Source organism: Urocitellus parryii, chromosome 5, assembly GCF_045843805.1.
Source record: "Urocitellus parryii isolate mUroPar1 chromosome 5, mUroPar1.hap1, whole genome shotgun sequence".
In the NCBI taxonomy this organism is placed as follows: Eukaryota; Metazoa; Chordata; class Mammalia; order Rodentia; family Sciuridae; genus Urocitellus; species Urocitellus parryii.
In genome coordinates this window covers 106,600,599-106,625,260 of record NC_135535.1, presented here as the reverse complement: position 1 = coordinate 106,625,260, position 24,662 = coordinate 106,600,599, and the positions used below count along the sequence as shown (strand labels likewise).

The following is a 24,662-nucleotide window of genomic DNA, read 5'->3' as shown; positions in this document are numbered from 1 at the left end:
TTCAAGTGCAACATTATGACAGATTCCAGAGGCGTCTGCCAAGAACCTTTCCCAAATTTATGAGTCAGGAATCATGAGAAAAATAAAATGTGTTTTTCATTTGTGTTGCTATTTTATTTACTTGTTTATCTATTTATTTGGAGAATGTATCATGCAGCAATAGCAGCCAGGACCATTATACTTATTGTGAAATAGAGTAATCTACATTCACATGTTCATTGTGGCACTATTCACCATACCTAAGATATGGAATCAACCCAGGTGCCTTTGAAAGATAAATTCATTAAGAAATTGTGGCATTTATACACAATGGAATATTCCTCAGCAATAAAAAAAGAATAAGATCATGGCATTTGCAGGGAAATGGATGGCATTAGAGAAGATTATGCTAAGTGAAGTTAGCCAATCCCCCCCAAAACAAATGCCAAATGTCTTCTCTTATATAAGGAGGGTGACTCAAAATGGGGTTGAGAGGGAGAGCAAGGGAGGAAGATTTCCTCTAGATAGGGAATAGGGGTGGGAGGGAAAGGGAGAGAGAAGGGGAATAGCATGGATGGTGGAAGGAGACCCTCATCACTATACAAAATACAGGTATGAAGATGCAAATTTGGTGTCAACATACCTTATATATAATCAGATGATATAATGGTGTATTAAAAATTGTAATGCAAAAAAGAAATACATAAATGTACCAGGACACACACACACACACACACACACACAAATAAAATAAAATAAAAATAAGATCCTTAACTGGTCATAATTCAAGTTATAAAATGGTGAGTACTTGTTGCGAAGCATTCTTCATTTTTCTTTAGAAATATACATTTTATTTCTGTAATAAATTTATTCATGATACTCCAGTAAAATGTCTCTACTAAAGAAAAAAAAAAGAAATTGTGGTATCATAGCCATTAGGAAGAATGGAGTACTGTCATTTGCAGCAAAATGGATGGCTTTGGAGGACATCATGCTATGTTACATATCCCAGACACAGAAAAACAAGTACTCCATGTTCTGTATCATATGTGAAAGCTAAGTGAGTTCACCTAAATGGAAAGTGGTGATTGCTACAGGCTGTAGATAATACTTATAGCACTAGCTCTTTGCAATACCAAAAATTCATGTGCAAAAAGTTCAGGAAGACTTGTGTTCTGTGACTAATTTTTCTGACATATATAGTTTCAATTTCTACTTTGTAAAAAAGTCAAAGGCAATTTTCACTTATGTAGAGGAATCTCAGGTATCAATTTAAATATACTTTAGTACTTAACCATTTTGCTTATTGCCACAGCTCAAAATGGGGACTTTCTATAAAATTATTGACTTGTATTAAAAATATTGTTATAAAAAGCAAGAAAAATTCTAAGAGATTCATAATAAAAAGATTATATAAATATGAGAACTTAAATGCATCACAACTACTGTATCCTTTGTGCTGTGAATAACATATTTAGGAAAAATGATAAAAATATGATCAAGGCTAATGCACTACACAATATTATTATAATGTCTATGGTATTTGGCTACTATACTGTGATCATGTAAGAAATTCTTGAATGTATTTTAGGAGTAAAGGGGAACATCATATTATGCATCTACTCATAACTAGTCATTCAGAAAGATTTTATATTTTCATGGATAAATGAATGTACCAGGTCACATTCGGCAGAAGGAGGGGAGAATATAGGAAAATAGTAGCATGGTGGAATCTGGGTCAGGGTTACCTGGAACTTTTATACTATCCTAGCTTTTTCAGAATTCTCAAATTGTAAAAAAAGAAAAGAAAAGAAAAAAATGAGTGAAAGAAATAAGAAAAACCAACTCATAAAACCCCCAAATGTACTAGGAATAAAAAAGACAGTGGAATGAATTGGACACAATTTTCTTATGTACATATAAGAATACCTCATAATGAGCCTCCACATCATGTCTAACCAAAGTACTAGGACCCCAATTAGAATAAGGCATATTCCATATTTGTATAAATATGTCCAAATATACTCAACTGTCATGTATATCTAAAAAGAGCACATAAAAAATAAAATAGAAAACAAAGGGAATTCATTCCTAGGACATTTCCTAAGAGAAACACTAACAGCATTAAAAATATAAAATACCTAGGAGTACACCTAGTAAAAGTTGTGTATAAATCTCTGAGAGATATTAGAGATATATCTTTTAAGTCAATTATCTACACATTCATGTGTATGCCAAAGCCAATATAAATCTAAATGTCATCATGTTTTTTGTGTTAAATATATCAAAATGTTTCTAAAATTTATGTGAAGTGCATAAGACCCAGTATGACCAACACATTAGGCAAGAAAAACAACACAATAAGAGCAGTTACTTTAATCTTTAGGGAAATTTACTCAGACATAATATAACCTTATAATAATTAAGCAGGTAAGCATAGCTGCAAGGTTAGAAAATGACATAATGGAACAGAACAGAGTGTAAAACAAGATTAAGAAATATCTGCATGCTGTTTATTTCCAAGCAGTAATGGCTACTGTACTGTGACTTTTTTGGTAAATATTCTGTATTAACTGGATGTCCAGAGGAATAATGTTAAACTATTTTTCAAACAACACACAGCATAATACAATACCAATCCCAGAAAGATTGCATATATATGTAAAAGAAAAGTAAACATGTGTAAGATGTTTTTGTAGATTATTTTTTCTGATTATATGGTAGAAAAGTTCTATTTTAAAAGGACAAGAATATTTTTTCAGGAACAGTTTGTAAGTTGTGCTTCATTAAGAAAGAGTATTTTACCCCTGAAAGAATACCATGTTAGGAGAGTGAAAGTAAAAGAACAAGGGTTAAAAACCTAGTACAAACATATGTGCACCAAAAGATATCATCATGGTAATTTGTAGGATCATTATTTGGGAATTTATGAAGTGTTAAATCTCCACATGAGTTGAAAGAATCAGTAGATTGTCATGTGGTCATTTGGCAAAAAACTCTACAGCAGCAAAATTAAATGAAACTCAGCTACAAATAACATCATGGGTTAATTTTAAGAATTATGTTGTGTCCAAATAGACACAAAAAGAGAACATACTGCATGATTTTACATAAGGTCAATACCTGACAAGAATTTATTTTGGCAGCAGAAGTTAGAATGGTATTCTTTCAGGAGAGGAGGTCATAGTGACTGGAGGGGATGTGCACACCATTTCTGGGAGCTGCTAATATTCTTTGATGATCCAGTTAATGTACAGAATGGAGCCAGCATTCATTGATATACATTGTTCTCTATAAATTTCAATAAATAATAATGCTTACTTAAAAATATTCCTCTGAGAGGATACTAGGATGATGGCAGAATAGAGAGGTTGCTTCCCTGGTCACTCCATGGCATGAAATCATAAAGCAGACAGGCAGATTTTCAGCAAGGTGGGCGAATGAAATCTTTATTGAGGGAGGCTTTACTGTAATTTTTTATTAGGGGAGGCTTTACTGGAATTTAATACTGGACACTCAAAATAGATCAGGGACTCAGGAGATCAAATATAATAAAATAAAGAAGAAATACCCAGCTCTCCAGCCATGGTATTGGCTGGAGACACGAATCAGCATGTACTGCCACAAATGAAGTAAAGCAATAAGGGAATTAAATGAACCTCCATTATCAGGAGGACTCAGGCATGTCAGGGTACAGAATGTTTAGAGATCAACATTCTGCCCAACTAAATAGTCAGGGACTCTGAATAATAACCTTATACAGGAAATAAACTGCATTTTCTCTCTCAGAAGTGGCATGTGGATGACAGCAGAAGAAACTATTTTGCAGCTTCAGTGCAGGGACTGGCAGCTGAGGGAGCTGAATTCTGAAAGACTGAGTCTGGCTTAAAAAACAAGCCAGGCAAACCCATGCTGCATGACAGAGAGCATGCCTAAGTAACCAGGAGAAACTCAAGAATGGAGAGATGTTTATATTGGGGAATACTAGTTGTGGAAACCCACCAGGCTTCCTCCTCCAACCTAGCAAGAATGCAGGACTGGCAGACTGAGAATTTGATAGTGCAGGGACGGGAGAGATTGTTTGAAAATGGAATCAGAAGCCAGGAATCATGGGGTCTGCAGATAAAATGGGGGGCTAAGAACTGGCTCCTATATCATGAGTGGAACCCAAAGGAGATTTCTGGGGTGCAGGCTTCTATGCAGGAGAGGAGGTCACAGTGACTGGAGGGATGTGCACACCACTGGCAATTACTTGGCACTGGAGGTGTGGTGATTTAAAATCTCCAGACCAATTGGCATTCAGCAAAGATACTGGAGCATACTTAAGCCTAAACCTCACCTTCAGGTGTTCCAGAATTAACTCTCTCACCCTGGCAACCTCACCTGAGGCAAGCATCATATTCCAGACAACTCCTCCTAACTGCTGAGAAGGGAAGCCGAGAATCTTTTGAACTCCAATGGAAACGATTGTCCAACCTTTTATCAAGATTTTTTATTTTTCTTTTTTTCTCTACCATTTTTGAAACTAATTATTTCTCATCCATTTGTTTATAGAGGACTAGGATGTCTGATTAGTACATTTTAGTTTTGTCTTGATTTCTTTCATTTTTTCTTTTTCAAATTTTTTAAAAATTTTACTATATATATATTTTTTTCTCTCATTTATCTGTTTTCCCTGATTATCTTTCTCTCTTTTCTCCTAACAGCCAACCTCCATTATTCCCTCTTTCACTCTTCCTTTAATTTATTACTTCCATCATCTCTCCTCCATCCTTATAATCATCACATCCTACACAACTTCTGTTCTTTCTTTACTTACCATTTGAAATCATTTTTAATGTAGGCAATAGCTGAACATATTTCTGTTTATTGTGAAAAAACTATAGATGTCTTAGTATGAGTTATTTGGTTTAAAGTTGTATATTATTTGCATTGGTTGCTGTTATTACTTGTCTCCCCTTTAATGGTAAGGTATTGAAAACCTTCAGGGACACTAGAAGTCTACATGGTGTAAACTGTACTGCTTCAGATTCACACTGCTGGATGGGTAGACATATAAACAACATAAAAAATTAAGGGAACAAAGAACCCAAAACAAATAAAGATGCTCTAATATTATATTAAATACATTGACACCACAGTGAAAGAAATGTCAGGGAAGGAGTTCGAATGTACATAGTTAAACTGATCTGTGAGGCAAAGGATGATGTAAGGAGTAAAAACAGTCAAGAAATTCAGGAGGTGAAAGATCACTTCAATAAAGAGATTGATTCTGAAAATAAATCAAGCAGAAAATCTCAAAATGAAGGGATCAATAAACTAAATTAAAAATCCAATGGAAAACATGACCAACAGATGAGACCACTTGGAAGACAGTTTCATGCAATAAAGACAAAACATATAATCATGAAAATAAAGTTGATCATGGAGAAAGGATGTAAAGAGACCATGAACAAAACTTCCAAGAAATGTGGAATAACAGGAAAAGTCCAAATTTAAGATTTATTGCTATAGATGAAGACACAGAGATATAAAGGCATGCAGAATCTTTGAAATTTAATAATACCAGAAAGCTTCCCAAATTGAAAGAATGAAATGGAAAATCAAATACAGGAGGATTACAGGACCCCAAACATACAGAATTACAACAGACCCACACCAAGGCACATTATAATGAAAATGTCTAACAGACAGAATAAGGATAGAATTTTAAAGGCTGGTAGAGAAAAATGTCAGGTTACATTTAGAGGGAAACCAGTTTGGATCTCAGCTGATTTCCCAACCCAGACCCTTAAATACAGGAAGTCTTGGAATATTATATGCCAAGGTCTGAAAGAAAATGGATGTCAGCCAATAATAATATACAGCAAAATTAGGCTTCAGATTTTAAGATGAAATAAAAACCTTCTATGGTTTAAAACAAGTTAAAAAAATTCACAACTATAAATCCTGCATTACAGACCATTGTCAACAAAATATTCCTTGAAGAAGAAATAAAAAATAAAAGTGAAAACCAACAAAGGGAGTCACCACACTAAAGGAATGGTCAATAAAATGATAAACGAATTCAAATTAAAAACCTGAAATAGAGATACAAGATGGCGGGCTAGAAGGAGGTTGCATTCTGTGTCACTCCATGACCTGGGATTCAAGTGGTGGTAATGCTGTCTCTCTGCAAGTGATTATAGGACCCCTTCCATAACAGCTGCTCCCACATAGGTCTCCAGGCCTCAGCATCAGTGTAAAACCCCTTGACACTTGCCCACACATGACCTCTGGGTGCCCAAGCAGGACCATTGTCATCAGCACCCATGCAGGACTCCTGTCTGCCACTCCAAAGCAGGACACCCAGCCACTGGCTATGTGCAGGAACTCCAGCTGCCACTCCTGGTAGACCCCAACTACCAACACGGGTCTCCCTTGGTTGTCTCCATCTTGGGATACTGCAACTATTGCCATAGTCCACTACATGTGGAAGCCTGCACCTGGGAACAGCCATCAGCCACAACGCATGCATGCCACAGAGCTGCATCTCCAAACACCCCACCCACTGCTACCACCTGGCCCCACTGCATCCGACATCCTATCACTGAAAGCAGCCGTCTCAATCTTGGGACACCTTCATGACTATCTTTAGTTGGGACAACCCTCATCTTGGAACAGTGGCTGGGACTTAGAAGCAATATCAAGGTATCTTTAGTCCCACAATCCCTCAACTCCCCAGCAGCTTCTAACCTGGCACAGTGCTTGTGGCTATGCAGCTGGACCCTACCTCACAAAACCTGCTTTTGAACTGTGCAATACAAAACAGTTCTCTGTGACAGGTGCACAGCCCCTAGAGCCCAGCCTACAAGACCTGCAGAGAAATATTCCTGATTGGGAAATAGAAAGGGTGGGGGTGAGTGAGATAGAATTTAGAGACTAACTTAGGACCAGGAATTGTGAGGTTTACAGGAGTTATAATAAGATAAGATCAGGCACCCACATCACATGAGCAAGCCCCCAAGGACATCCTTTGAATGCAGCCTCCCATTGGTGACCATCAAGTGCTATGTCCCACATCTAGGAGCTCAAGCCACAAGACCAGCCCTCCTACCTTAATAACCTTCACCATCCTGAAAGTGGAGACACCAAACAAAAGACAATTCTACTTATTGGATGAGAAGGGAAGCAGGAAAGATACTGCTCTCCAACAAAAACAATCCTTGTATCTATCTTCCTTTGAGATTTTTTCCCCCTCTTCCTCTCTCTTCTTCTGCCCTCACACCTCTAACATTTGTGGAACCAAGTACTTTTCATGAATTAGGCTACTGAGGACTGGGATGTCTGAATAGTATATTACAATTGTGTTGCATAGTCTATTATGTCCTATTTTTACATTTTTAAATTTTTCTTAATATTTCTATTTGCTTGTTTTATGTACTCTATTTAGTCTTGTCATGTACTTGTATCCCCCAAATCACTTTCTCTCTCTTCTGTTACTAACCAACTTCTTTAGATTCCTCCTTCATGTTTTCTAAGATATAATAACTCTATATCATCATCTCCTACCCTCTCAGCATCTTATCCTACTCCTCACACCTGGTTCTTTGCCCACCCTCAGACACTGCAGACCCTTTTTGTAAACCTACACTTTATATTGTAGATAATAATTGAACCCGCTATTTCTGCATATTGTGACAAAACTGAAAACATCTTAATAGCAGCTATTTGGTTTAAGGTTGTATATTGTTTATATTAGGTTCTGTTAATATTGTTCTCCCCCTTAAAGGAGAGGTATTGGAATACTCCAGGGACACTATAAGCCTATAGGGTAAAAATTGTAATGCCTGGATCCACAGTGCTAGAAGGGGAGACACATGAACAACATGAAAAAAAAAACAAGGGAAGAAAGTTCCCCAAATAAACCAAGATACTACATTATTAGAATCCATGGGCATTACAAGAGAATAAATGACAGAGAAGGAATTCAGGATATACATAGTTAAAATGTTCTGTGATATAGAACACCAAATACAGGCAGCAAAAGATCATTTTGATAAAGAGCTGCATAAGCAAATACAGGAAGAAAAGATTACTTCAATAGGGAGATAGCAGTTTTGAAAAACAAACAAACAAACAAACAGAAATCCTTGAAATGAAAGAAACAATAAACCAAATTAAAAGCTCAATATAAAGCACCACCAAAAGATTAGATCACTTGGAATACAGAACCTCAGGCAATGAAGACAAAATATATAATCTTAAAAATAAAGTTAACCACACAGTGAAGATAGTAAGAAACTCTGAGCAGAACATTCAAGGATAATGGGATAACATAAAAAGATCAAATTTAAGAATTATTGGGATAGCGGAAGGCATAGATTTCCAAACCAAATGAATGAACAATCTATTCAATGAAATAATATCAGAAAATTTTCCAAACATGAAGAATAAATTTGAAAATCAAATAAAAGAGGCTTACAGGACACCAACTGTATGAAATCACATCAGATCCACACCAAGGCATACAGAATAAGGAGAAATACTTAGAAAAAAGAATAAGGAGAGAATTTTAAAAGTCATAAGAGAAAGGAATAAGATTACATATAGGGGAAAACCAACTAGGATATCTGTAGATTTTTCCACCTAGACCCTGAAAGTTAGAAGATGATGGAACAACACGTGCCATGCTCTGGAAAAAAACAGATACCAACCAAAAATCTTATATTCAGAAAATTAAGCTTTATATTTGATGATGAAATGAAAATCTCCATGATAAACAAAAGTTAAAAGAATTTACAACTAGAAAGCCTGCACTACAGAACATTCTTGGGAAAATATTCATGAGGAGAAAATGACAACAATGAAAATCTACAAAGGGAGGTGTTGCATTAAACGTAAAACCAATCAAAGGAGAAATCAAGTCAAGTTAAATACCAAAAATAAACAAAAATGACCAGGAGAACAAATCAAATCTCAATAATAACCCTAAATGTTAATGACCTAATCTCACCCATCAAAAGATATAGACTGGCAGACTGGATTAAAAAAAGAAAGACCCAACAATATGCGGCATTCAAGAGACTCATCTTATAGGAAAAGACATCCACAGACTGAAGATGAAAGGTTGGACAAAAACATACCATTTACATGGTCTGCGGAAAGAAGCAGGGGTTTCCATCCTCATATCAAATAAACGTAGACATCAAGTAGATGTCAAGTAGATGTCAAGCCAAAGTTAATCAAAAGGGACAAAGAGGACATTTCATACTGCTTAAGGGAACCATATATCAACAGACATAACAATTGTAAATATATATGCCCCCGAAAATGGAGCATCTATGTTCATTACAAACTCTTCTCAAGTTCAAGAGTTAAATAAACCACAACACAATAATTCTGGGTGATTTTAACATACTTCTTTCAAGACTGGATAGATCTTCCAAACAATAGCTGAACAAAAAAACTATCAAACTCAATAATACATTCAATAATTTAGACTTAACAGACATATATAGAATATTTCATCCATCAATGAGCAAATACACTTTCTTCTCAGCAGCACATGGATCCTTCTGTAAATAGACCATATATTATGCCATAAAGCAACACTCAGCAAATACAAAAATAAAATAGAGATACTACCGTGCATTCTGTCAGATCATAAGGGAATTAAATTAGAAATAAATGATAAAATAAAAATAGAAGCTACTTCAACACCTGGAGACTAAATAATATGCTATTGAATGAACAATGGGTTGCAAAAGACATCAAAGAGGAGATTAAAAATTATTAGAGGTAAATGAGAGCACTGATACAACATATTGAAATTTCTGGGACACTATGAAGATAGTACTAAGAGGAAAGTTCATTGCATGGAATTAATTCCTTCAAAGAAGAAAAAGTCAATAAAAAATGATATAAAATTACATCTCAAAGCCTAGAAAAAGAAGAACAAATCAACACCAAAAGCAGTAGAAGACAGGAAATAATTAAAATCGGAGCTGAAATCAATGACATTGAAACAAAACAAACAATTCAAAAAATTGACAAAGCAAAAAGTTGGTTGTTTTGAAAAGTAAATAAAATTGATAAAATCTTAGCCATGTTAATGAATATAAGGAGAGTGGAAACTCAAATTACTAATATTTGTGATGAAAAAGAAAATATCATGGGGGCTGGGATTGTGGCTCAGTGGTAGAGCACTCACCTCTCACATGTGAGACCCTGGGTTTGATCCTCAGCATCACATAAAAATAAGTAAATAAAATAAAGGTATTGTGTTCAACTACTAAAAAATAAATATTAAAAAGGGAAATATCATGACAAACACTACAGAAGATAATTAGAAATTATTTTGAAAATTTCCAATAAAATAAAAAATATTGAAGGCATTGACAAATTTTTAGAGTCATATGATTTTCCCAAACTTAATCAGAATGTAAGAGACCATATATGCAAGTTGTATATACACAAGTATATACAATTTCAAGAAATGAAATAGAAGATGCCATCAGAACCACACCAATTACGAAAAGCCTAGAACCAGATGGATACACAGTTGAGTTCTACAAGACCTTCAAAGAAGAACTAATGCCGATACTCCTCAAATTATTTTATGAAATAGAAAAAGAGGGGATACTTCCAAACTCATTCTATGAGACCAATATCATCCTGATTCCAAAACCAGACAAAGACACATCAAAGAAAGAAAAATTCAGATCAATATCTCTAATGAACATAGATGCAAAAATTCTCAATAAAATTCTGGCAAATCAAATACAAAAACATATCAAGAAGATAGAGCACCATGATCAAGTGGGATTTATCCCAGGGATGCAAGGTTGGTTCAATAAATGGAAATCAATAAATGTAATCTATCACATCAATAGACTTAAAGATAAGAATCATATGATCATCTCAATAGATGCAGAAAAAGCATTTGACAAAATGCAGCACCTCTAATGCTCAAAACACTAGAGAAACTAGGGATAACAGGAACATATTTCAGCATTGTAAAAGCTATCTATGCTAAGGCCTAGGCTAGCATCATTCTAAATGGAGAAAAATTGAAAGCATCCCCTCTAAAAATGAAAACAAGACAGGAATGCTCTCTTTCACCACTTCTATTTAACATAAGTCTTGAAAATCTATCCAGAGCAATTAGATGAAAGAAATTAAAGGGATATGGACAGGAAAAGAAGAACTCAAACTATTAGTATTTGCCAATGATATGATTCTGTACCTAGATGATCCAAAAAATTCCACCAGAAAACTTCTAGAACTAATAAATGAATTTAGAAAAGTAGCACAGTATAAAATCAAGGCCCACAAATCAAAAGCATTTCTGTACATCAGTGACAAATCCTCTAAAAGAGAAACTAGGAAAACTACCCCACTTCCAATAGCCTCAAAAAAATGAGAATCAACTTAATGAAAGAGGTGAAATACCTTTACAATGAAAACTACAGAATGCTAAAGAAAGAAATTAAAGAAGACCTTAAAAAATGGAAAACCTCCTTTGTTCTTAGATAGGTAGAATTAATATTGTCAAAATAACCATAGTAACAACAGATTTAATGTAATTCCAATAAAATTCCCAATGACATTCTTTATACAAATAGAAAAAGCAATTATGAAATTTATCTGGAAAAATAAAAGACCCAGAATAGCTAAAGCAGTCCTTAACAAGAAGAGTGAAGCAGGTGGCATCACTATACCAGACCTTAAACTATACTACAGAGCAATAGTAACAAAAATGGCATGGTATTGGCACCAAAATAGACTTGTAGACCAATAGTATAGAAAAGAAGATACAGAGACAAACTAACATAGATACAGTTATCTCATATTAGACAAAGGCACCAAAAACACATATATTGGAGAAAAGATAGCCTCTTCAACAAATAGTCATGGGAAAACTGGAAATCCATATGCAGCAAAATGAAATTAAACCCCTATCTCTCACCATGCACAACACTCAACTCAAAGTGGATCAAGGACCTAGGAATTAAACCAGAGACCCTGTGCCTAATAGAAGAGAGTAGGCCCAAATGTTCATCATGTTGGATTAGGCCCTGACTTTCTTAATAAGACTCTTATAACACAAGAAATAAAATCAAGAATCAATAAATGGGATGGATTCAAGCTAAAAAGCAAATAAATAAATAAACAAACAAACAAACAACAACAACAAACAATCAGTGAATAGAAGCCTACAGAATTAGAACAAATTTTTACCACATGCACATCAGGTAGAGCACTAATCTCCAGGACATATAAAGCACTCAAAAATCTTAACACCAAAACAAGAAATGACCCAATCAATAAATGAGCCAAGGAACTGAACAGACATTTCTCAGAAGGTGAGATGCAATCAATTAACAAATGTATGAAAAAATGTTCAAAATCTCTAGCAATTAGAGAAATATAAATCAAAACTACTTTAAGATTTCATCTCACTCCAATCAGAATGGCAGCTATTATGAATATAAATAACAATTTGTGTTGGCGAGGATGTGGGGAAAAAGGCACATTAATACATTGCTGGTGGGACTGCAACTTGGTGCAACCACTCTGCAAAACACTATGGAGAATCCTTGAAAAACTTGGAATGGAACGACCATTTGACCCAACTATCCCACTCCTTGGTTTATACCCAAAGGAGTTTAAAACAGCATATTGTAGTGACACAGCCACATCAATGTTTATAGCAGCACAATTCATAATAGCTAAATTGTGGATCCACCTTAGATGCCCTTCAGTAAATAAATAGATAAAGAAAATGTGGTGTATGTACATAATGAAATACTACTCAGCATCAAAAGAGAATAAAATCATGGTATTTGCAGGCAAGTGGATGGAGCTGAAGAATATTATGCTAAATGAAGTAAGTCAATCCCCCCAAAACCCAATGACCAATGTTTTCTTTCATATGAAAATTCTGGTTCATAATGGGGATGGGGGAGTATGGGAGAAATGGACAAACTTTAAATAGGGCAAAGGGTAAGCACAGAAATAGAGGGAGCATGGGGATAAGAAAAATGGTGAAATGATATGGACATCATTACCTTAAGTATATGTATGAAGACATAAATGATGTCACTCTATTTTGTATACAAGAGACATGAAAATTGTGATATATATGTGTACTATGAATTGAAATGCATTCTGCTGTCATGTATAACAAATTAGAATAAATACATAAATTGGGGCTGGGGATGTGGCTCAAGTGGTTGCACGCTCGCCTGGCATGAGTGCAGCCCAGGTTCAATCCTCAGCACCACATACAAACAAAGCTGTTGTGTCCACTGAGAAACTAAAAAAAAAAAAAAAAAGTAAATAAAATTCTCTCTCTCTCTCTCTTTTAAAAAAGAATAAATACATAAATTAAAAAAAGAAATAAACCAAAATGACTGGTAATATAAATCATGTCTCAATAAAAACTTAGAGGGTAAATAGCCTAGACACATTGTCAGAGAGATATAGACTGGCAGATTGGATTAAGAAAGACTCCAAAATATTCTGATCCATAATGGGGATGTGGGAGAGGAGCATGGGAGGAATGAAGGAACTTTAGATAGGGTACACCTCATAGGCAAAGACATTCACAGACAGAGGTGAAAGAATGGGGAAAAAATATCACTCTCTTAGATCATCTAAACAAGCAAGAGTTTTTATCCTCGTATCAGATAAAGTGGACTTCAAGCCAAAGTTAATCATAAGGGACAAAGAAGGCAATTTCATACTGCTTAAGGAAATGATACATCAGCAAGACATACCAATCATAAATATTTATGCCCCAAACTATGGAGCATCTAAATAATCAAGCAAACCATTCTCAATTTCAAGAATCAAATAGACCACACCACAATAATGCTGGGTGACTTTAACACACGTCTGTTAATACTGGATAGATCTATCAAACAAAAACTATAAAAAGAAACTATAGAACTTCTGAATACATTTTATAATTTAGACTTAAGGTACATATATAGACTATTTATCCATCAAGGACTGAATACACTTTCTTTTCAGCAGCACATGGATCCTTCTGTAAAATAGACTCTTATCTCAGGCCACAAGCAACTCTTAGCAAATACAAATATATAGAGATAATGCTAGTATTCTATCAGATCATAAAGGAATTAAATTAGAAATAAGTAATAAAATAAAAAAATAGAAGCTACTCTAATACCTGGAGACTAATTAATACACTATTGAATGACAAATGGGTAGCATAAGAAATCAGTGATGGAACAAAAAAATACTTAGGGGTAAATGAAAATAGTGCTACAACATATCAAAATCTCTGAGACACTACGAAAGCAGTGCTAAGAGGAATGTTCATTGCATTGATCTCATTCACTAAAAGAATAGAAAGTAAACAAATAAATAACCTCACATTACATGAGCTTAGAAAAAGAAGAACAAATCAAGGCCAACACAGTAGAAGATAGAAAAAAATTAAAATTAGAGCTGAAACTAAAGAGATTGAAACAGAAAAAACAACTCAAAGAATCAATAAAAGTTGGTTCTTTGAAAAAATCAATAAAATTGATGTCCTTAGCTGCTCCAACTAAGACAAAGAGAGAAAACTCAAATTACTAATATTTGGATGAAAAGGAAATATCACAGTAGACACTACTGAAATACAAACAATAATCAGAAACTATTTTGAAAATTTACTTACTAATAAAATAGAAAATCTTGACGACATCAACAAATTTTTAGAGACATATAATCTACCCAAGTTAAATCAGGAAGACTTACACAATTTGAACACTTGAATTTTAAGCAATAAAAATAGAAGAGATGCCAGGCACTATTGGACACACCTGTAATCCCAGCAGCTCAGGAAGCTGAGGATGGAGGATCATGAGTTCAAATCCAGCCTCAGCAACAGCTAAGCAACTCAGTGATACCCTATCTCTAAATAAAATACAAAATTGGGTCGGGGAAATGGCTCAGTGGTCCCTGAGTTAAATCTCCTGTAACCTCCCCCAAAAGAAATAGAAGATGCCATCAAAAGCCTACCAACTAAGAAAAGCCAAGGACCAGATGGATTCTCAGCTCAGTTCTACAAGACTTTCAAAGAAGAATTAACACCAATACTCCTCAAATTATTACATGAAATACAAAAGGAGGGAACCTTCCAAATTCATTCTATGCTGCTACTGTCACCCTGATACCCAAATCAGAAGAAGATACAAAAGAAAAGAAAACTTCAGACCAATATCCCCCATGAATATAGATGCAAAAATGCTCAATAAAATTTTGGCAAATTTCAAACAAAAACATTAAAAAGATAGTGAATGATGGTCAAATAGGGTTCATCCCAGGGGGTGCAAGATTATGCAATAAATGTAATTCATCACAAAATAGACTTAAAGACAAGAATTATATGATCATCTCAATAGAAACAGAAAAAGCATTTGACAAAATACAGCATACCTTCATGTTCAAACCCCTAAAAAACTAGGGATAGTAGGAACATACCTCAACATTGTAAAAGCTATGTATGTTAAATCTAAGGCCAACATCATAAAAATGCAGAAAAACTGAAAGTATTCCCTTGAAAAACTGGAACAAGTCATGGAAGCCCTCGTTCACCAGTTCTGTTCTACTTGAAACTCTTTTTATTTTGAGAGAGAGAGAGAGAGAGAGAGAGAGAGAGAGAGAGAGAGAGAGAGAGAATCTTTTTTTTTTTTGTAGATGGACACAACACAATGCCTTTATTTTTATATGGTGTTGAGAATCGAACATGGGTTGCGCCTGTTGCTAGGTGAGCACTCTACCACTGAGCCACAATCCCAGCCTCTGTTCTACTTGAAATTATAACTGGAGCAATTAGAAGAAAGAACTTGAAGGGATACAAATAGGAAAAGAAGAACTCAAACTATCTCTATTTGCTGACTACATGATCCTATATTTAGAAGACCCCAAAATTCCACCAGAAAACTTTTAGAACTAATAAGTAGCAAGTTATAAAATTAATACCCATAATTTAAACACATTCTTATAAATCAATGATGAAACCACTGAAAGAAATAGGAAATCTACCCCATTGACAACAGACTAAAAAATTAAAATATTTGGGAATTAATCTATCAAAAGAGGTGAAAGTCCATTACAATGAAACCCACATAACACTAACAAAAGAAATTAAAGAAGACCTTAGAATATGGAAAGATCTCCCATGTCCTTGGAAAGCAGAATTAACATTGTCAAATGACTGTACTCTCTCAATAGTGCAGTACAGATTTAATGCTATTACTATTAAAATTCCAATGCTATTCTCATAGAATTAGAAAAAGCAATCACAAAATTCATTTGGAAAAATTAGATACTCAGAATAACCAAAGCAATCCTTAGCAGAGGGCATCACAATACCAGATCTTAAATTATATTACAGAGCAATAGTAACAAGAATGGCATTGTATTGGCAACAAAACTGATATGAAGACCAATTGTACACAACAGAAGACACAGAGACAAACCCACATAAATACAGTTATCTCATATTAGACAAATGTGCCAAAAACATACATTGGAGAAAAGATAGCCTCTTTAACAAATGATGCTGGGAAAACTGGAAATCCAAATGTAGCAAAATGAAATGGAACCCCTTTTTCTCACCCTGCATTAAACTCAACTCAAAGTGAATCAAGGACTTAGGCATTAGACCAGAGACCCTGTACCTAATAGAATAAAAAGTAGGCCCAAATCTGTGTCATGTTGGCTTAGGAGCTGACTTCCTTAAGAAGACTCATAAAGTGCAAGAAGTGAAATCAAGAATCAACAAATGAGACAAAATCAAACTAAAAAGCTTCTTCACAGCAAAGGAAACAATCAAGAATGTGAAGATAGAGCCTTCAGAATGGGAGAAAATCTTTGCCACCTGCACCTCAGATGGAGCTGTAATCTCCAGGTTATATAAATAACCCAAAAAACTCAACACCACAAACAACAACAACAACAACAATAAAAAACAACAAATAGCTCAATTAGTAAATGGGCAAAGGAACTAACAAGAACTTCACAGAAGAAGAAAAATGATTGGTCAACAAATATATGAAAAAGTATTTAACATTTCTAGTAGTTCGAGAAATGCAAATTAAAACTACACTAAGATTTCCTCTCACTCCAGGTGGAATGGCAATTATCAACAATACAAGTAACAATAAATGTTGGTGAGGATGTGGGGAAAAAGGTATACTCATACATTGTGGTGGGACTGCAAATTGGTGCAACCATTATGGAAAGTGGTATGGAGATGCCTCAGAAAACTTGGAATGGAACCACTATTTGACTGTTATCCCATTTCTGGGCATATACTCAAAAGACTTAAACCAGCATGCTATAATTGTGTGGCACATCAATGTAGCAGCTCAATTTACAATAGCTAAGCTATGGAACCAACCTAGGTACCCTTCAACAGATGAATGGATAATTAAAATATGTTATATGTACACATTGGAATATTACTTAGCCATAAAGAAGAATGAGATTATGGCTTTTGCCAGTAAATGGATTGAAATGGAGATTATCATGTAAGTGAAATAATCCAATCTCCAAACACCAAAGACCAAATGTTTTCTATGATATGCAGATGTTAATTCACAATAATGGGTAGCGGGGCTAGGGTAGAATAGATGTACTTTGGATTAGACTGAGGGGAATGAAGAGAGGGGAGAGGGTGAAGGGATAAAAATGATAGTAGAATGAATCATACACTAATATCCTATGTGCGTAAATGATTACATGACTGGAGGAACTATACATCATGTACAACCAAAAGAGTGAGAATTTAAACTCCATATATGTATAATATATAAAAATATATTATACTATGATGTATAGTTACTATCATATATAGCTAATAATAACAAATAAAATATATAATAAAACAGTCTGAAGCAAATATGGTAGCAAAAGATTAAATTTGAGGATACTTTGAAGAAGGTATTTGGATGTTCCTTATCTTACCCTGTTTTTCTGTGTTCTTAAGCTATATAGATAATAATAAACCTTGGTTAATAAAAAATTTCTCTGAATAATTTTTGACAGGGCCTGAAAGATGAATGATTATTGAGAAGAACCATTTTTTACCAAGGAGTCTCTCATTTTTCTAATCTTCTCTCCATGCTGTCTGCTCTCCGAGACATTTCACTCAAGGAGCATCCTGAGTTCCAGTCAGCCCTGCTCTCTCTTACCTGAGCAGACCACAGAGGCCGTGTTTCCATGGGCACAGGCAGGAACACCCAGGGCAGTCACAGGGCAATTCCACAGGAAGGACTCAGACCCTGAGCAGTGAAATCGGTCTCTCCAGATCTCATCTCCTCCTTCCACAAAGTATGCTCCCTTTGGGGTGGAGATGGCGACTCCACAGCCCAGCTGACGGCAAACTACATTGGCATTGGCCATATTCCAGTGGGAGGCACAGAGTGTTCTCCAGCCTCCAGAGGTCTTCATCTCCACTTGACCCTCACACTGAGAGCTGCCATTTTTCATCAGCCTGACTTCTGCATACTCTGGCAGGAGAAGACAGGTTTTCAGTAACATCTCACATTCGTTACCATAACAGAATGTGCAAAAAGGTTAAAGTCCTGCTGTGAGTCTCACCTGAGCAGACAACTTGCACAGCCCCTCTGTGTTGGCAGCTGCCTGCAGGACAGGGCACTCTGGGGCAGAACCAGAGCTCAGACTCCCATCCCTTACACTGGAACTCTTCAGCCCAGACCTGTTCACTGGCCTCTCTGAGGGGCAGGTCCAAGAGAAAAGATGCTGCCTTGCCACACCCCAGCTCTGCACAGATGACCTGGGCAGTGGGTAATGTGAAATTCCCATAAGGTACTGGAGTCCATCCTCCTCCAGAATTCACCTCCACTCGCCCAGAGCAGGGTCCACCTCCTCCATCCAACCGCACAAATCCTGTGGAAGAAAATAACCAGTACAATGAGTGTCTAGGGTTGGAATTGGGAACTACATGTCTCAGGAAAGCTGTGAAATCTTTTCTTATCCCAGGAATGGGATGTGGAGAATGGATTCAATAGTTGGTGTCAGAATGGGAATTCCATGTTGTCTGAAGACAACATTAGGAGGAGAAATTTTATAAGGTTAGTTCTAAATGGCTGACTCCAGTAAAAAATATTGTGTTTAGGTATTTTCTTTTATATGTATTAAAATATATCTAACTGTGTTTGTCTGTCTGTATGTCTGTGTCAGCCTACTTCCTATTTAATAAGCTCTAATCTGTCCCCTGAATTTGAACTCAGTGTAGAAAAAGACCAGGATTAATTTTTCACTATTTTATCCTCAGAAAGTTTCAGTTCACAGGTAATAATTCCAATTAAATTAACATTTGTTAAAGAATGAAAAAATTCAATATGTATCAAAAATGACAATTTATGAGATGACCAAAGAACCTACTAAATAGTGTGAGACAGAGATGGAAAGTAGTTTATTGTGACTAAGATAATCTGGGTTCTTTATATCAGAAGAAAGAAAGAGAATTTCGAAGTAGGATCAGTTGGGCAGGGTGGCACATGTCTGTAACCCAAGTGGCATGGGAGGCTGAGGTAGGAGGATTACAAGTTCAAAGACAGCCTCAGCAATGGAGAGGTGTTAAGCATCTCAGTGAGACCCTGTCTTGAAATAAAATACAAAAAAGGGCTGAGGCTGTGGCTCAGTGATTGAGTGCCCTTGAGTGAGAATCCCTGGTACCTCTCTGCCCAAATGAAGTAGAATCAGAAGTTGTCAAGAGATTTGAGCATGCTTATTTGCCTTTCTGGTTTGCTTCAAGGGATAATTTTTGTTACTAATAAGTAGAGTTGGAGGAAGCCATTAGACATCTATTGAAGTTGATCAGGAAGTCACTTTGAGTATGGGTTCAGATATTTGGGGAGCCATCTGACTATAGATATGGAATTGTAATGTAATAGTAAGTTTATATCCTGAAGAAGGGAATCTTTTCTCTGGAAACTAACATGCTCAATATTTTTTTCTTTTCAAAGTCATCAAAATGGAATTTATTCAGTATGGGTAAAAATGCCTCTGATTGGAAAAGGATAAAAATACAGCAGAGAGTCCTCAAAAGAAGACATAATCTTTCTTTCCAGGCCTGATATAGGAGAGAGGTGCACAAAGACAACATTGAGGGTTCTTATTCACAGTACTAACATCTTTTTAGAATCACCATGTTCCAGAAATGTCTTTAGGTGCTGAGTATGTATTTATACTTAAAGAAAATAATGTCATTATCTTTGCAGAGCCTTCCATCTAGTAGGGAGAAAAGCAGTTTTAAGCTATTTGAAGCTTGTGAGCCACTAGGTGGAAAAAGAAAGGAAAAACTGCATCTGCAGAAATCTATTGATTCATATGAATCATTCTCAGTCGAATAAATTAAAAATTGCAGTCATATACATCCTTGTCTGATCTTTTGCTCTGTAGACACATTGCTCCCTTGGGCAAGTTTCAAATTTCTTATGAAAGTATCATCCAAGGGAACTTTTCTTCCTTAATACATCAACTTTGAGTCAATCCTCCAAATCATTTTCCTCCTTTTGTGCAGGAGGGATGTGCTGAGGGGTGGATTGAATTAACACAAATGTACACAGATTGACTACTCTACACCTGGGTCTTAAGTGCTGTTATAGTAATCCTTATGTGCGCTTTGTCAATGCTCCAAGGCCATCCCCAAGATACTTTAAGCTTCTTCTATTTTCTCCAGAAAATTCTATTTATCTCCTTGTCCTCTTCTTATCCAACTTACATGCCAATATATACTTCTTGTATCATTGTTTCCATCAGATATAAATATTCTTCCCCATATCTTGTCACCTTTATATTTTTCTTTGTTTTCATCCAAGTAAATTTATTTTAACTGATACCCAAAAACAAAGTGTACATATTAATGGAGTGCTGATGCATGTATACATTGCATTTCTTTGTCTCCTCAAAAACTTTTTATTTCTTTTTGGTGAAATCGTCTAATACGCTTTCTTCTAACTTTTTGAAATGTAGTTCATTATTGTTTTCTATACATCCTCCTGTGCCACAGTGCACCAGAACTCCTTGTTCCTACTTAAGTAAAATCCATTATTCATTGATTAATATGTTGCCTTCCATTCCCACTCCCTACACTCTCTAGTCTATGGTAACCACAATTCTACTCTCAATATCTATGAGGTCAACTCTTACATATTTGACATACAGTGAGATTATAAGATATTTGTTTTTCTTTGCCTGACTTATTTCACTTAACCTAATGATCTCCTGGCCCTTGCAAGTTATGTCAAATGAAAGGATTTAATTCATTTTTATGACTAAATAGTATCCCGTTTTATTTCATTTATTTATCCATTTATCAGCTGATGGACATTTAGATTATTTGCTTTTCTTAGCTACTATGTATAGTGCTGCCATAAACATGGAAGTCCAGATGTCTCTTTAACATAGTGATTTCACTTCCTTTGAACGTGTGCTCAGCATTGGGATTGCTGTATCATATGGTATCATATGGGGGGCAGGATGTTTGATGTCTTGATTACATGAGGTACATAATTTTTGATTATGTACCTCCTTTATTTCTAAAGGATATATTTGCTGGATTCAATGGTCTTGATTGGAAGGTTTTTCTTAGTTCTATGAAAATACTACGGCACTCACTTCTGACCTATATGTTTACCATTGAAAAGTCTGCCATCAGGTGAATTGGGACATCCTTATATGTTATTTCTTTTTTTTCTCATGATGTCTGAGAGTCTTAATCTTTCATTTTTGAGAGTTGTATTATAATATATAATGATAAGAATCCGAGGCTCCTAGTCACAACTGCCCAACTAACTTTTCACCTTCAAGCAGAGACTTAACTAACTCTATGTAAGGCTGCCAGGGGTTGAGGAGGGATGAGGTGGGAAGTCCTGTGGCCAACAATGGTGTATTGCTATATCACACCCTGAAGCCACAGCCTGCTGAGGTAACACAGAAGTGGGGAGGGACCAAGGCCCTCAGTGCTATGAGCTGCCTACTGCTGAGGTGGACTTAAGGCTCCAGACTCCTACAATCAGCCACAGGTGCTGCAGGCTCTTCTTGAGTTTGTCCCACCAGCACACAGGTCTTGCTCAATGATCTCTGTTCAACATTTGAGGCCTCTAATTCCTGTTCAATGCTGTGTATGATCATGGTTGGTCTGGCACTGAATTCCAAGACAAAGTCCTTTGCCAGCACTATGCCCTGATCCTTAGAGAGTCTTGCTTTCCCCTTTTCTGCTAGGGGTTGGAGGTGTGGTTGCAGAGACAGTCTCTTTTCTGCCCAACAAAACACAGTTCCAGAGTCTCAGTGTGAGGTTACTGGTATGAACATGACAAGGTCTTTGGGTTCTGTCATGCCCAGGTTTCACTGTGGCAGGCCTAGTCCTGGGTTTCAAGTCTGAGGTCTGGGCTTATTCCCTTTTCATTTCCCAAGAAGAATGCATTTCTCTTCATCCTGGGCTGCTTGAGGTTGGGGGAAGGGCAAGTCTTATCTTCCTTCATCCTTCAATGTATCTTTTCTTTCCATCACAGTAAAAGCAGGCACTTACCTGGTTTTGTCTCTTATGAAGTCAGTTTGGTGAGTGAATAACAGTTAATGTGGTGTATTTGTGGGAGATCACTGAACAACCATTCTAGTATGAGTCCTAGACTATATAACATTTTACTATAATACATATGCATTAATATTTTATTGAATATAACATTAATTTGCCAGCATAGGGCTAAATTCATCTCCCAAGTATGAGTTTATACAGGTTTTGCTTTGAAAAAGAAATGTAGAGAAAATCAATTGTAGTAATGATGGAAGGAAAATCTGTGACTCAAAGCATTTGACTCACAGTTCTTTGGCCCTTCCTTCCAATGAGCTGAGAATTCTGATGTCTGAATATGGAAAGGAGAATTTCAACTTTGCAGTAATCCATAAATTTCCCTGTGATGCATTTAATTCCATCCCTGTGCCCATTATCTACTAACCAGTGCAAAACTAACTCTGGCTATTCATATATAAACACTCATTCAACTTAAAAAAAAACAAGCTTCATTCTTGTCTGTCTTTTCAAAAGAGGATATGTGTGGTAATTTATGGGTAATTCTACAAATAGTAAATTATAAAACAAAATTATGAAGATGATTTTAATTGTAATGATTCTATAAAAAACCTATCTTGTCAAATATAACTGTAGAGAAGGAAAAGACAATACATGATATTTACAATAAATAATTAAATAAAACCCATGATCCGCTGCTATTTTGAGTACCCAGTGTCCATGGGGACCTCTTAGTCCTCTGTGGCTCATCTGTCTCTTTTTTCCCCCAGGATCAGATATACACTTTTGGCCCTTTCCATTCTCTTAGGCTAGTGAATGCACAGACCCTACCTGAGCAGATGACACCTGCTTCCTCATCGTGCGCGCAGTCATGATGCCCCCAGACTTGAGCTGGGCACTTCCACACTTGGTCCTCCTCTCCTGTGCACTTCAGCTCATCCAGCCAGATGGGCCCTGATCCCTCCCCAAATTGTGCATTGTGCATGACATCAAGAGCCACTCCACAGCCAATTTGTCTGCATACCACGTGAGCATCATTTAGGTTCCAGCTGTCATCACAGACAGTGCCCCAGGAATGTTTGTGAAGGATCTCTACTCTGCCTGCACAGCGACTGCCCCTATTCACCAGGCGGAGCTGTGGGGTCTCTGAGAAAAAAATAAACACGTCAATAGTTGTATGTACAAAGAAAATGAGAAGGGTATTCTTGTCCTGTGGTACTCCCTCCCCCAACCAATCAGTTTGCAGAATTCATTTTCAGACTGCAGAGCTTGTTGTGTAAGACATGGAGTTGTTTATACCAGGGCAGCAGCTAAATAGTAAATTATAAAACAAAATTATGAAGATGATTTTAATTCTAATGATTCTACAAAAAACCCTATCTTGTCAAATATAACTGCAGAGAAGGGAAAGACAATATATGAGATTTACAATAAATAATTAAATAAAACCCATCATCCAAAACCCATTTAATTCTTACCAAAGAAAGTAGGAGAATTAATTGTGTAAAAAACAAGAAATGAGATTAAACACAATATAATCTAGTTAGATGTATCAGCTAGAAGTTATTATGTAGTTGCTATCAGAGTTAAACTTATTATTTAAATAATTCTTCATAGGATCTGATAATACAGTTCTAGAAATGTCAGAGTAGTTAGAAGTGTCTTTTTTTGAAGACAAATCTAAAAGTGAATGGGCTAGCATCTGATTGGTTCTTATACAGCACACATTCTTGAGTGCTGATGGCTTGAGACTTGGAAGGATCAGAGCACAGAGGATAGAGTAAGGGATGAGATCATCAGAAACCTTAGGTAATAGCCATGAACCCAGGAGAAAATCATAATCATTTGGTCATTGAGACTGGAAAATGAATGGATCATTGTTTGCCTTAAAATATTTCACTAATGATTCTAGGCTTCAGAGTTCAGATTGGACATGTAATGTCATAACTTGACTCACTTTAGATATATTGAGCAAGTTCCCCAAAAAGATGATGTACGATATCAACATTGCTCAACTCTAGTAGGAATCATAGAACATTACTTTCCCCCCCCCCCCAAACAAATTGAATCTATGCTTGGAATTCCTGTTAGGAGTTGTTATTATGCAAAAATAGGAGTT

General features: G+C 35.9%; 1 protein-coding gene across 1 annotated transcript in view; it reads right to left on the bottom strand.

Annotated features, from left to right (window-relative positions):
- LOC113192964 (antigen WC1.1-like) overlaps nt 1-23,528 on the bottom strand; it is a 186,353-nt gene extending 162,825 nt beyond the window's left edge. Inside the window, exons 1-3 of the mRNA XM_077799083.1 lie at nt 23,375-23,528; nt 18,586-18,894; nt 18,177-18,494 (exon numbers count right to left, since the gene is read on the bottom strand). Coding sequence (XP_077655209.1) covers nt 18,177-18,494; nt 18,586-18,894; nt 23,375-23,528 — 781 coding nt within the window. The remainder of the gene's footprint in view (nt 1-18,176; nt 18,495-18,585; nt 18,895-23,374) is intronic.
- Between the last annotated feature and the right edge of the window lie 1,134 nt (nt 23,529-24,662).